The sequence below is a fragment of the Ictidomys tridecemlineatus genome, chromosome 4 (genome assembly GCF_052094955.1).
Source record: "Ictidomys tridecemlineatus isolate mIctTri1 chromosome 4, mIctTri1.hap1, whole genome shotgun sequence".
Classification (NCBI taxonomy): Eukaryota; Metazoa; Chordata; class Mammalia; order Rodentia; family Sciuridae; genus Ictidomys; species Ictidomys tridecemlineatus.
This window is the reverse complement of record NC_135480.1, coordinates 173,238,270-173,253,275: the sequence shown is the minus strand read 5'-3', so window position 1 is coordinate 173,253,275 and position 15,006 is coordinate 173,238,270. Positions and strand designations below refer to the sequence as shown.

The following is a 15,006-nucleotide window of genomic DNA, read 5'->3' as shown; positions in this document are numbered from 1 at the left end:
TCTTTTTTAAAAAGCTTTTTAAAGGGCTGGGGTTGTGGCTCAGAGGTAGAGTGCCCGCCTAGCATGCGTCGTAAGGCACTGGGTTCAATCCTCAGCACCATATAAAAATAAAATATATGAAAAAAAGCTTTCTTAAAAATTGACACAAGCTGTACATATTTATAGGGTATCAAGTGATGTTTCAATACATGTATTCATTGTGTAATGTTCAAATAAGGGTAAGTATGTTTATCTCCTCAAACATTTATCATTTCTTTGTGATTAAAACATTTAAAATTTTTCTTCTAGCTTGTTTGAAATGTACAGTATATTATCATTATCTGTAGTGATGTTACTGTGCAGAACACCAGGACTTACATCTTTTTTTTTTTTTTTTAAGAGAGAGTGAGAGAGGAGAGAGAGGGAGAGAGAGAGAATTTTTTTAATATTTATTTTTTAGTTCTCGGCGGACACAACATCTTTGTTGGTATGCGGTGCTGAGGATCGAACCCGGGCCGCACGCATGCCAGGCGAGCGTGCTACTGCTTGAGCCACATCCCTAGCCCCTTACATCTAATTGTTACTTAGTAACCACAATGAATCTTTCCTTATTTTTACTACTGTCCTCAACCTGTGGTCGTCACTATTCTACCCTTAACTTCTATGAGATCATCTTTTTTAGATTCCACATAAGAGATCATGAGGTATTTGATTTTCTATTCTTGGTTTATTTCATTTACTTAACATCCTCCAGTTCCATCCATGTTGTTGCAAATGACAGATATCCTTCTTTATAAGGCTGAATAGAATTCTGTTGTGTACATATACATTTTCATTTTTTAATATTTATTTATTTATTTTAGTTTTAGGTGGACACAATACCTTTATTTTTTATGTGGTGCTGAGGATCAAACCCAGTGCCTCATGCGTGATAGGCGAGTGCTCTACCACTTGAGCCACAACCCCAACCCCCATATATATTTTCTTTATCCATTAATCAGCTGATTGTTGTTTCCAGTTTTTGATTATTGTGAATGATGCTGCAGTAAGTAAACATGGAAACGCTAATGTTTCTTCAGCATACTGATTTCATTTTGATTGGATATGAATATAACCAATAGTGTGATTGCTGAATCATATGGTAGTTCTATCTCTAATAAAAAAAAAACCCTTCTATATCTTTTTCCATTATTGCTATACAAACTTACTGGTGTGTAAGTTTTCCATAAACTCACCAGAACTTATCTTTTCTCTTTTTTATAATAACCATCCTAACTGGGATAAGGTAATATCTCATTGTCGTTTTGGTTTTTCTCATTAGTGATGTTGAACATTTTTTCATATACCTTATTGGTCATTTGTATGTTGTTTTCTCCTCCTCAATAAAGTCTTCCTATGTTGCTGAGGTTGACCTCAAACTCTTGGACTCAAGTGATTTCCTGCCTCAGCCTCCTATGTAGCTGGGGCTACAGTTGCATGCTACCACATCCAGCTTTTCTGTATGTCTTCTTTTGAAAAATGTATGTTTAGATCTATTGCCCATTTTTAAAATCAGAGCCATTGTGGTTGTTGCTCTGATTCTTTCCCTAATGCCCAGGTCCTCTCTGCTTAAGATTTATTGGGAATGCATAATCTTGATCTGAATTTAGGTCTATGGGCTGCTACATGTAAAATTCAACTGATATCATTCAAAATAACTAGGGTACTAACACTTTGTGAATTGAAAATTAAAAGGAAAGAGGGAAGCATTTATACCTACTTTCATGTACAAAATACTTGGGGTAATCAAATAGCCTTCATTGCCAGGTATGGTGGTATACACTGTAATCCCAGTGACTGAGGAGATGGGAGGCTGGGACAGGAGGAACTTGACTATGAAGCCAGCCCAGGCAACTTAGTGAGAACCCTGGCTCAAAATTAAAAATAAAAAAGGGCTGGGGATGTGGCTCAGTGGTAAAGTATCCCTAGGTTTAATTCCCAGTACCCGGGGGCGGGGGGGAGTCAAATAGCCCTAATTGTTAACAGAAAATTTTTTCTATACAGGAGGATTCCATAAAGAATATATAGGATCAGAAAATCACCATTTTGCAACTCCTAATGAAATAATTAAGATAGGCATTGATCATCAATAGATGAAACCATTGTATTAATTTGGTTGAGAGAATTTCACAGCCAAGAGATCAGGCTGCAGTACTTGCTGACATTCATATATATTATGAATCTGATGTGTATGATGAAGCACACGCTAATACCTTTGAAGTATTTTTGCCAGAAATACAGAAGTTGATTCTAACATAGGATTTCCACATTTGGCCAAAACAAAATAGGGTAGTTAAATTTGAATTTCAGATAAACAATGAGTGATATTTTTAGTATAAATATGTCCCATGCTGGATTTAGAGACAAGGAAAACCAATACAATTTGCTAATGTGTCTGTCACATGTAGTGTTGTAATAAACTGTCCTGTCCTGATCCATTAAATCATATATACTTTCAGCACATATGAAATCATAATAAGATTACACCTTGCCATCATCTATGAGATTGGGGTTCTTCCCAGACAGTATCATGATATTTTAAAATTATAAGCACTTTGTTATATTTATTATATTTCTTTCTCTATAAAATGTGTTCTTCACTTTAAAAAAAATAAGATAAATAGTCCCCTGTTTAGAATATACTTGGGTTCTGTAACAAGTCAATAGAATAGTGAGGGGAGATGTGGGACTGCTTCTTCTTTTTTTTTTTTTAATTATTTTAGTTGTCCATGGACCTTTATTTTATATATGTGGTCCTGAGAATCGAACCCAGTGCCTCACACATACTAGGCATGTACTCTACCACTGAGCCAAAACCCCAGCCCAATGGGAATGCTTTATTAAAAAAAAAAAAAGTCTTAAGAAATATAACCAACTATGTGGTACCTATTTGGATTCTGATTTGAACAAAAGGTGTTTTGTAAAAATATATTTTAAAATATAAAGATTCTTGAGATGGTTGAGTAAATTAGATTAGGGACTACACATAGGATATCAAGGAATTATTTTAAATTTTATTAGGGTTTTATTAAATTAGAGTTTTATAAGAAAAAAGTACTTTAAAAAACAAATTTAGAGCTGGGGTTGTGGCTCAATGGCCCAGCGCTTGCCCCTCACATATGAGGCACTGAGTTCAATCCTCAGCACCACATAATAATAATAATAATAATAACAATAACAATAAACAAAATAAAGATCTTGTGTCCATGTATAGCTAAAAAAAATATTTTAAAAAAAATTTAGAGGGGCTGGAGTTGTGGCTCAGTGTTACAGTGCTTGTCTGGCCATGGGTTCAATTCTCAGTACCACATACAAATAAATAAATAAAGGTCTATCAATGACTTAAAAATATTTTTAAAAATACATTTAGAGATGAAATGACATGTTATCTGGGATTTACTTTAAAATATTTCAGCAAAGGAAAGCAAGGATAGAGGAATCAAGTGTGGCAAATTCGGATAATTGAAGAAAATGAGGATAAAGAATATGGGAGGGCTGGGGATGTGGCTCAAGCGGTAGCGCTCGCCTGGCATGCGTGCAGCCCGGGTTGGATCCTCAGCACCACATACAAATAAAGATGTTGTGTCTGCCGAGAACTAAAAAATAAATATTAAAAAAAAATTCTCTCTCACTCTCTCTTTAAGAAAAAAAATTCTCTCTCTCTCTTTAAAAAAATAAAAAAGAATATGGGAGTTCAAATACAATTCTACTTGCTTTTGTGTTGTTTAAATTGTTTACAGTAAAAATGTTTTAAAATGCTATATGTAGATCATTGTGCTTGTTTTGTCCCAGGCTGAGTTGGATAATATTGCTTTTGTCTTTAAGAGTTCAAACTATACTCCAAGACAGCCACCTTATTATCACCTCTGGAACAAAGCTGGCAATAAATTTAAAAATACCCTATCAGTTTTATAACAAATGCTGTAGTAGTCTGGAAAGAAGTCGCATCTCCCAGGGATACTTAATCTATTTAGCAAACATTATTTATGATAGTGTGAAATATTGCTTATGGCTATAACCAATAGTATGTGAAAATGCTTATGTTAAATTAAAAAGTAGATTGCAGTATTGTTACAAATACAATATTTTATACAATGAAGAAATGCTTTTTTAAATCTTGAACTGGGGTTTAAGCCCACAGGGGCTTTATTAAAGCTGAAATACGTCCTCAGCCCTTTTGATTTGTTTTATTTGGAGACAGGGTCTCACTGAGTTGCCCAGGGGGGCCTCAATCTTGCTGATCAGGAGCTCCTGCCTCAGCCTCCAAAGTAGCTGAGATTACAGGTATGTGCCATAGCACAAGGCTAGCATATTGAATTTTAAGAACATAAGCTAACTGTAGGACTCAGAAATTATGATACTAGGATATCCAGGCATTGAAAAATGCATGTTCGTCTTATAGGAACTACTGATTAAGGGATGTAGTAGAGGCAATGATTTTCAGAGTTAAATTGGGAAACATTTAATATGTCACCAAGGGAATGAGTGTGTGGAAAACAGGATCTTAAAACAACCTGTAGAAAATGAGAAAACCATGTAACATAACCTATTCCTGTGGGTTAGGTGGAGCCATTTAGGGAATTCAGCTGCTTAGAAATAACTTAAAACATTGAGGGCTTATTCTATTCTTGGGTCTATGCTAGGTAGTGAAGGCTATAGAAACAAAAATAGCAATAGCTGTAGGAATAAACTACCATAACTTATTGGCCATTAAATGTGTAGCAGTGGTAGTTTATGCTGGTTTGACAAGTATTTTCTCCTTGAATCCTAACCCTGAGGACTATGTGGCCTCTTGCATTCCCATTTTACAGTGGGAAACATGAGTTTCAGAGATATTAAATAAAGACAGGCATGATGTTGCATGCCTATAATACCAGCTGTTCTGAAAGCTGAAGTTGTTCACAACCTTTACAACCTCAAGTTCAAGACCCTGTTTCAAAAAATAAAAAGGACTGAGGAGGAAGCTCTGTGGTAGAGTACCCCTGCATTCAATCCCAGTATCACCAAGAAGAGAGAGAGAGAGAATGCTAAGTAGGTAACTCAAGAAAGGTCACACACTTAACCTCCTTTATAGGATTGTTTGGAGGTTAACAAATACACATGCTTAAAACTGTGCAAATACACATGCTTAAAACTGTGCCTGGTATTTATTAAATGCTCAATAAATACTAGTTGCTGTTATCATTAGTGAAATTTATTCCCTGCTAGGGCCCACCTCCCCAGTTGAAAAAAAATATGAATAATGTTTTACCTGGAAAAGACCAGTATTCTAGGTAGAAGAAATAGTAGTAAAAGGATTAGTGACCTGGTTTAGCACTGCATAGGGTGTTGGGAGTAAAATAGTAGAAGAGGCTTAGAGATGAAAGAAAGCTTCATGTTGGGGGGAAAGCTCTTGAGCTATCTTGAAAGGATAGGCATAACTTACTTCAGTAGGCAAAAGAAAGAGTGGGGAACATTTCAGACAAAGGTACCAACATTTTAAAAGACATTGGAGGGACTGGGGGTGTAGCTCAGTGGTAGAGCACTTGCCCAACATGGGTGAGACGCCCTGGGTTTTATTCTCAGCACCACAAAAATAAAATGAAAAAGCACTTGAAGACAATGAAATACCACTTTACACCTAATCAAAATGATCCAAATTCAGAACACTGACCACACCAAATGCTGACAGCAACGTGAAATAACAGAAATTCTCATTGGTGGGAATGCAAAATTGCACAGCCCCTGTGGAAGACAGTTTGGTGATTCTTGTAAAACTAAGCATACTTTTTCCATGTGAACCATCAATCACTTGCCTTGATATTAACTCAAAGGAGTTGAAATTTATGTCTATACAAAAACTTATACAGATGTTTATAGAAGCTTTATTCATAATTGCTGGAACTTGAAAGCATCTAAGGTGTCCTTCCATAGGTGAATGGGTAAATAAAACTAGTACATTCAGACAATGTAATGTTTTTAAGCAGTAAAAAAGAAATAAGCTATCAAGCCATGAAAAGACTTGGAGGAAACTTAAATTCATATTGTTGTAGGGACAAACGAAGAAAGCAGGAAACAGTTTTATTTAACTGCAGCCAGGTTTAGAGGGCACAGCTTTTGCTGTAATCAATCAATCAATCGAGTTCAGGTAGTTTCAGAGTTTTATACCCAGCATGAATGTAAGGGGAGGGGCTCAGAAATTCATAGTCTGCAGAAGTTTACATAAAAGCAACTTTTTCTTTCACTGTTTTGGGCAAGTTAACCCTTCAAGGATAACCCCTGAGAAAGGGAGAGCTTTTTCTCTTTCTTTCCTTCTCCTGCCAATTGTTACCATGGAGCCCAGTTAGTAACTTATCTTAAAAATGTAGATATCTCTGGGAAGCCCCACCTCAAGGCCAGAGGTCTTGTTTGCACATTTTTACAAACTACTATACTGGTTATTTTGTGAAAAACTAGTAAGGGGGTGTCCAGCACCTAGAGTGCTGGTATCTTCTCGGCAGTGGCCAAGTAAAACAGGGAGACACAAAAATAGGAAGTTTATCTATATTGAACTCTTTTGCAGAGACTCTTTTGCTGACAGTCCCAAAATTAGCCAAGGTGAAGATTTCTAGAGAAGCCCAGTTAAGATTTTTCTGTGATGAAAGGGTGTGCCACTTCAATATTATTAAGTGAAAGAAGCCAGTCCAATACGCTACATACTTTATCATTCCTACTATTTGACATTCTGGAAAAGGCACTATGGAGGCATTAAAAAGATCAGTGGTTGCCAGGGGATTGAGAGGCAGGAAGGATGTGTAAGCAAAAATAACCAAAAACAGGAGCAGACCTCACTGATCAGCAAGCTGTCTTTATTAGGGAGCAGTGGAATGGCACGTGGCACATTTCAGAGGAGAAAATGGTGACTGGTTACAAAAGGGGTCTGTTTTTATAGGTCTTAATGAGAATTAATCATAGCAGAATGTTTAGTGTGACTTAATCATTAGAGACTTGGGACATGCTAGCTGGGCAGTCAGGAAACTAGTTGTGCAGGTTAAAAATCTAACTCAGGAAAACAGCTGTAAAAGCTGGAAACTCATTCTGACTCAGAGAAACAGTTTTAAAAGCTTGAAACTCATTGTTAACCTGGGATAAAAATCCAGAGCCCATTTGTTTACCTTTTTTTCTCCCCCAGACCTACAGTCCTTGGGAAAGGATGAAAGCCTATAGCCCAGGGCATAATGTTTGCTTTCCTTCCTCCTTCCACCACTCCCCAGATCACACTGTCCTCCTTTTCTCCCTGAGGGCTCTCATTTTCCTTTTCTGGGGGAAGTTATTTTTCATATCCTTCAGGATGAATAGTCAGAACACAGGATTTTTAGGGCACTGAAACTATTTAGTATTTTACTCAGATAGTAGATACATGTCATTATACATTTATCAAATTCATAGAATATATAACGCTAATGTAAAATTAGACTTTGGTGATCATATGATGATCATGTGTCACTGTAGTTAAGCTACACATGTCGGGCAGCATATATTTAGGAAATCTCTGTATCTTACACCCAGTTTTGCTGTGAACCTAAAATTTTTCTAGTAAATAAAATATAATAAAATTTTTTTTAAAATGGTACATTCCTATAATCCCAGCAGCTCGGAGGCTGAAGCAGGAGGATTGCAAGTTCAAAACCAGCCTTAGCAACTTATCGAAGTTCTAAGCAACTTAAGTGAGACCCTGCCTTAAAATAAAAAATAATAAAGGCTGGGATGTGGCTCTGTGATTAAGTACCCTTGAGTTCAGACCTTGATACTCCACCCCGACCCACCCACGCCCCCATCACCCACGCCCCCCCCCCCCACACAAAAAAAACCCCGCTAAGTTGTATTGTTAATTATCTACTGCAATGTAACCACCTACCCTAAAATTTAGGGGCTTAAAACAATTACCATTTTATTTGCTCACAGCTCTTTGAGTCAGATTTTTTGGGCTAGGCTTAAGTAGTTCTTCCCCTCATCTCATCTGGGGTCTCTACTGTGACTGTAGTCATCTAGTGGCACCACTGGAGCTGGATAATCTAAGATGGTTTCTCCTGTATATCTAGCTTTGGTGATGGCTGTTGGCCGGACTTTTTCACGTAGCAGTAGAAAAATTTTAAGAGAGCAGTAAAAACTACAAGGACTCTTGATATGTGGACATGGAAGTCACACAATGTTGTTTCCATAATATTCTATTGGCCAAAACAAGTTGGCGAGCCTAGATGCAATGAAAGGACAAATGGTCTCACTCTTGGTGGAAGGAATTTTTTTTTTTTCCTAGTCCATTTAGCCTTTTTTTTTTTTTTCCCTCGGGCCCAGGATGGAACTCAGTGCATGTGTTCTGCCACTGAGCTAAATCTCCAAATCCTCCATTTAGCCTTTTCTTTAGCTTAAGTAGTACTTCCTCCAGAGTTATTTGAGCTTCTTTGATTATATTTATTACCCTGCCCTCAATCTGTTTCTCCTAGGGAGGAGACAAAATATAAATTCAAATGAAAACAAAAGTCTTACCAGTTACTTAATGAATTGAATACCATTTTTTAAAAAGTGCTTGTAACTTGGGGCTGGGGTTGTGGCTCAGTGGCTGAGCCCTTCTTGCCTAGCATCCTCAGCACCACATATAAATAAATAAAAAATAAAAGTACATCAATAACTAAAAAGAAATATATATATATATATACACACACACACGCTTTTTTTTTTTTAAAGAGAGAGTGAGAGAGGAGAGAAAGAGAGGGAGAGAGAATTTTTAATATTTATTTTTTAGCTCTCGGCAGACACAACATCTTTGTTGGTATGTGGTGCTGAGGATCGAACCCGGGCTGCACGCATGCCAGGCGAGCGCGCTACTGCTTGAGCCACATCCCCAGCCCATATATATATATATATACACGCTTTAAATTTATTTTTTAATATTCTCATGAACTTGAATTTGATTAACAATGCTATAGAAAATTACTCAGAGCCTGACTTTAATAGTAGACTAGGATTATATTTTACTACCACATCATTTGTATTTAATCAAATATCTGTTGTTAAAGTGTTTAAACACTTTAATGTGTAACCATTTAAAATCTTGACTTGTAGTATTAATTTCCTAGGTAATGATTTGATTCATATTTTGTACAGATAGACATTGATGACAACCTTTTAGAATGATTTGAAATACTGAATTAGTTGATTCCGAATCAATGTTGTTTTTATTTCTGAATAACTTTTACCAGTTCTTAATAGATACAAATGCACTTGCCTCTAAGTTGTATTAATGTAATCCTCCATGGTCTGCTATGTAATTCTTCTTTCTATTCTGAAAGAGTTCTTAGCCTTTGTTCATTAATCATGGGAAACAGTTGTGCGACATGCCTTGACATTAAGTAGAGCATCTAAAATTAGTTCTGCTACAATCAGTGGTTGAGAACAAGGTTTCCAGTAGTTGTGACATGTGTTAAGTAGACATCACAAGGTTAGAAGGAACTACCAAGAAACAAGTAAGTGACTTGGGTTATGTGTATGGCCATATACTTAAATAAATATATAATTGATGGTCTCTTTTTATTAAGTAGATGGATAAATTACGTCTATTGCTACAGAGCCTTCATATGTTATAAAAAACATCTTTACTTCTATACTATGCTGTTTAATCAATTTCAGAAGAAATATATATCTATGAAAAACTTAAGAGCCAGGCATAGTGGTACATGCCTGTAATCCCAGTGACTCAGGTGGGTGAGGCAGGAGGATTGCAAATTCAGGGACAACCTGGGCAATTTAGTGAGAATACTATCTCAAAAAATAGAAAGGGCTGGGATGTAGCTCAGTGGTAGAATGCTTTTGTGTTCAATTCCTAGTACTGCTGAATAAATCAATGAATAAATATGTTGATAAATAAATAAAATTGAGAAGATATGACATTTTTCTTCATTTTTTTCAAGTTTTATTTTTTAAAGGAATAATTGTACTACATGTATTCTATTTTAAGTGAAAGACTTTTTTTCTTTTTTTCTTTAGAATTTAAAAATCTTCACAGAAATGGCATCCTGGTTATATGAATGTCTTTGTGAAGCTGAACTTGCACATTATTATCCTCATTTTACTGCCCTTGGCCTTCAGAAAATAGATGAATTAGCCAAGGTCACAATGAAGGACTACTCCAAATTGGGAGTGCATGACATGAATGACCGTAAACGTCTTTTCCAACTTATCAAAATTATTAAGATTATGCAGGAAGAAGATAAAGCAGTCAGTAGCCCAGAGCATCCTCTTCAGACAAGCAGCCTGTATATCAAGTCACAGGAATTCAGATCTGGCCCTCGTAGACAACTACATTTTGATTCTCCTACTGACAACAAAAACAGAACTGCCAGCAACAATGAGTTTGAAATGTGCAATATGTCAGATTCTTCTGGAAATAAACAGAAATCCACTTACCTAAAAGTACTAGATCACATGCTATCAGATGATTACCAGTACCATGCAAAAGCAAGAACTCTGAATGCCACAACTGCTGATTCCTATGTGCAAGCAGAAACTAACACTTCACTCTTTTCATCAAATTTCTTTTCTCCAATACTGGGAAATTGTGATATTCCCATTATTCAAAGAGTCTCTCATGTTTCAGGGTATAACTATGGAATCCCTCGTTCTTGTATCAGGTAATAATTTGCTTTTTCCTTTCTTTTTTTTTTTTTTTTTTTTAAGAGAAGGTAGCCTCGGGCAAGGGAAAGTCTCTCCTTGGCCAAAGGAAAGCAACTACTTTTTATTTACAACAGATGAATGTCACATAAAAGTGATAAGTGAACAGCTTTTGCATCAATAATAGAAATACCTGGATGTGGGAAATTAATGAGGAATTAATTAATGGAACTTTCTGGATGGGAGAAAGATATTGTTCATGTGCCAGTATCTGTTGTTATTCTTCTAGCAGACCTATTTTCATTATTATAACATGATGCGTCTAGTGCATCTATGAAAGTAAAAATAGTTAACTGGCCTTCTTCAATAGGAAAAACATTATACAACTCATACGATTTTTTTAGGGTATCAAATTCACTTAAACCAACCAGGAAACTTATAGCTTAGTTAAAAATAAAGAACAAAAAATTAAGTAGGTCTTTGGAGCAGTTAGTTCATCTGCACACATTGAAATATCCTGATTTTTTTTTTTTTTTTGTGGTGCTGGGTCTTGAGCCCAGGGCCTTGACCATGCTAGGAAGCACTTTTATCAATGAACTACATCCTCAGTCTGTGATCCTGATTTTGAATGCTTTTTAAGTCCTCACTAACTTGGTGGGGCTAGCTTTGATCTTGCAATCCCCCTGCCTCAGCCTCCAAAGCTGCTGGGATTACAAGCATGCAGCACTGCACCCAGCACAAAATTCTATCTTTTTTAAAAAAATTTTTTTCTTAGTTGTTGATAGATCTTTATTTTATTTATTTATATATGGTGCTGAGAACCGAACTGAGTGCCTCACACATGCCAGGCAAGTGCGCCACCGCTGAGCCACAGTCCCAGCCCACAAAATTCTTTCTTAAGCATGTTTTCTTTAAAAAAAAAAAAAATGCTGTATCAGATGTGATGACACATGCCTGTAATCCCACCTACTTGGCAGGCTGAAGCAGGAGGATTGCAAGTTTGAGGCCAGCCTCAGCAACTTGTCTTTTTTTGAATAATACACAACAATCTAAATTTAAATTATTTGTTAATAAGAATAATACTTTGCATTAGTTAATACAATCAAAGATAGAATGCATATTTTAGTTTAAATATTGCCATTACATTTATTTGACAAATAATAAGTACTATCTGCTTGGCCTGACTCTAGATATAATTAGGATATCTGGGGGCTCATAGATTCTCAGGAGACAAGGTGAATGGGAATTATATTAGAAAACTGAAGGTAAGAAAGTATTTCCTCAGTAACCATCAATATTATCTTCTCACCCAGACCCTAGATAGTAATCAGGATTCTAGCACACTGAAAAACCACCTTATTACTAATAGGGAGTCTTACTAATAGGGAGTCATCCTATCCAAAGCATTCTCTTTTGTTACCTAAATCAGGTTTTTGGCTGGGTGCGGTGATACATCCCTGTAATCCCAGTGGCTTGGGAGGCTGAGACAGGAGAATTTCGAGTTTAAAGCCAGCCTCAGTAACTGCAAAGCACTAATCAACTCAGTGAAACTCTGTCTCTAAATAAAATGCAAAATAGGGTTGGGGTTGTGCCTCAGTAGTCAAGTATCCCTGAGTTCAATCCCCGGTACGCCCGCCCCCCCGCAAAAAAAAAAAAAAAAAAAAATCAGGTTTTTGCTTTTCAGATATTCCAGAAGTTCAAAATAAATTGCCTGGCTTGGAATTTTAGTGAAAGTCTAAAAAAATTTAGGAAACCGATTGCACTGATTTATTTAAGATCTTGAGCTGAGCCTGCTGGTGCATGCCTTTAATTCCAACAGTTTGGGAGGCTGGGACAGGAGGATAGAAAGTTCAAAGCCAGCTTTAGCAACTTATCGAGGTCCTAAGTAACTTACTGGATCCTATCTCAAAAACTTAAAAAAGGGCTGGGTATATGTCTCAGTGTTTAAGTGTCCCTGGGTTCCATCTCTGGTATAAAAACCAAAACAAAATGAAACAAAAAAAACAGATCTTGAATATACCTAACTTCGGTTGTCTTAACTTTTTTTTTAGTTGTAGTTGGACACAATACATTTTATTTATTTATTTATTTATTTATTTATGGTGATGAGGATGGAACCCAGCATCTCACATGTGCTAGGTGAGCTCTCTATTGCTGAGCCATAACCCCAGCCCCTGTCTTAATTCTTTTCATGTCAAATAGATCATTTACTCCCCCTAAGGAAGATCAGAATTTAAAACCAGTGCCTTTTAGGAGAAGAATGTATTCCTTTTTGCCCTTTGAACTTAAAACTGTAGACCTTCTGTCTGCATGACTTGTCCTAGAGTTCCTGTACAATTTTAAAAAGGCTAAACATTTTTAGTCTTTGATTAACTTCATCTGATTAGGTTATTAATACTCAACAACAGCTAGAGATTTTGACCCAAAAAATCTTCAATGATGCTAAAATGATGTTAAAATTTTATTTTTTCTTGTGAAAATTAAACATATGCAAAAGAAGAGCAAATAGAACAATGAATCCCCCACATGCCTATTATCTTGTTTTTAATAATTATCAAGATTTTCCCACACTTGAAGCCAGGCACAGTGGGCACATGCCTGCAATCCCAGTGGCTTTGGAGGCTGAGGTAGGAGGATCGCAAGTTCAAAGCCAGCCTTAGCAATTCAGCAAGATCCTGTCTCAAAATAAAAAATAAAAAAAGGGCTTGGGATGTGGCTCAGTGGTTAAGGGCCCCTGGCTTCAATTCCTGGTATCCAAAATAAATAAATAATTTCCCATACTTATCTCAAAATCATGTTGCTTCACCTCCTCATCCTACCCCAAAAGTACTGGGGATTGAACCCAGGGCCTTGCAAATGCTAGACAAACCCTCTACCACTGTGCTATGTCCTCAGCACAAATTAATGCTTTTTAAAATTCTCCTATATGTTGGTTGAAAATCAAAAGCATTCTTTAAAAGAAGTTTAAAAAGTAATGTCTTATGAATTATGCTAGAATTTTTATTTACAATTTTGTTTTACCAGTTGAGATCCTGGCCAAAAAAAAATATTCTAACCAATTGGAGGGTTCAGAAAATCAGAATTGATATGAAAAAATTACATAGCATTAGTATCTTGTGTAAAATATATTATGAAAGGTGTTTTAGGGACTATCAAAAAATTCTAAAGTGTAAAGGAACAAATAATTTGTCTTGCTAAGGCATTCTTAGTACATGGACCAAAGGGACTGAACCTGGTAAAAACATTTGTTTTCAAAAATCCTGATCATAAGCTGGAAGGCTTCCTGGGCAACTTAGTGAGATCCTGACTCAAAATTAAAAGAAAAAAAAAATTCTTTAAAGGGCTTGGGTATAGCTCAGTAGTACAACACTCACCTAGCATGTTCAATCCGCAGTACCTGCAAACACACATACAATTTTCTTGTTACCTAGTTTTTATACAAGTAAGTGGATATTCTTAGATAATATGCACCATGATGAGACTCAGCAAGTGAACCTTATAAATTTTGTATTTCTAATTCATAGAATATTGCTTCAGATATTGAGTGTTGAGTATGAAGCTAGTGAAGGAATGCATTTGAATTAAAGTTTGAATTAGTGGTAGACAGGACCAGTCATAAAATTTGTCTTGGGAAGAAGAAATATATAATTCTAAAAAACCAATAAATCCATGTCAGGATGGAACAAAAAGAACAAAGTTAAAAAATGGAACATAGAGCAGGGCAGAATATATATACAAGGAACCAGAGAAAGAGTACATTGAAATCGACCACCTACTTCAAGGAATTTAGTAAACCCTTGTAAGGTTAAAAAATAATTTAGATTAGTGATTGAGAAAATGGTAAACACACAAGAATAATTGGCTTAAAAGGAAGCAAGAAACATAAGTTTGGGTTTTGTAAAAACCTTGGAGGATTGGTGGCAGCATATGGCATTAGATTTTGAGAATTCATCATCCTGAGTTGTGGGGACATAAAGAGAGAGCATAGGTGTACAATCTTGAAAAATTGTGACTTGAAAAATTGTGCTCTATATGTATAATATAAATGAATTGCCTTCTGCCATCATGTATAACAAATTAGAATAAATAAATAATTTAATTTAAAAAATAGCATAAACTGTTAGGAGACCACATCTAAAAACCAGCTAAAATAATTTTTAGGGTTTTGGTTTTTTTTGAGGGGTTTTATTTGGTTTGTTTTTGTGGAGCAAGAAGTAGGTGGGATAGGGATAGAGATGAAAATAATGAGAATTGTTAATAAAAGAATTTTGTTATTTTTGACACTTTGTAATTTCAAAAATATATTATGCCCAGTATACAACAAAATGTATACTGGGCATAATATATTAAAATATTAAAAAT

General features: G+C 35.9%; 1 protein-coding gene across 1 annotated transcript in view; it reads left to right on the top strand.

The window, feature by feature from the left end:
• Kif24 (kinesin family member 24) overlaps positions 1-15,006 on the top strand; it is a 63,229-nt gene that overhangs the window by 11,717 nt on the left and 36,506 nt on the right. The window contains exon 2 of the mRNA XM_005326198.4: positions 10,021-10,664. Within this exon, the coding sequence (XP_005326255.2) occupies positions 10,042-10,664 (623 nt within the window). The 5' untranslated portion in view covers positions 10,021-10,041. The remainder of the gene's footprint in view (positions 1-10,020; positions 10,665-15,006) is intronic.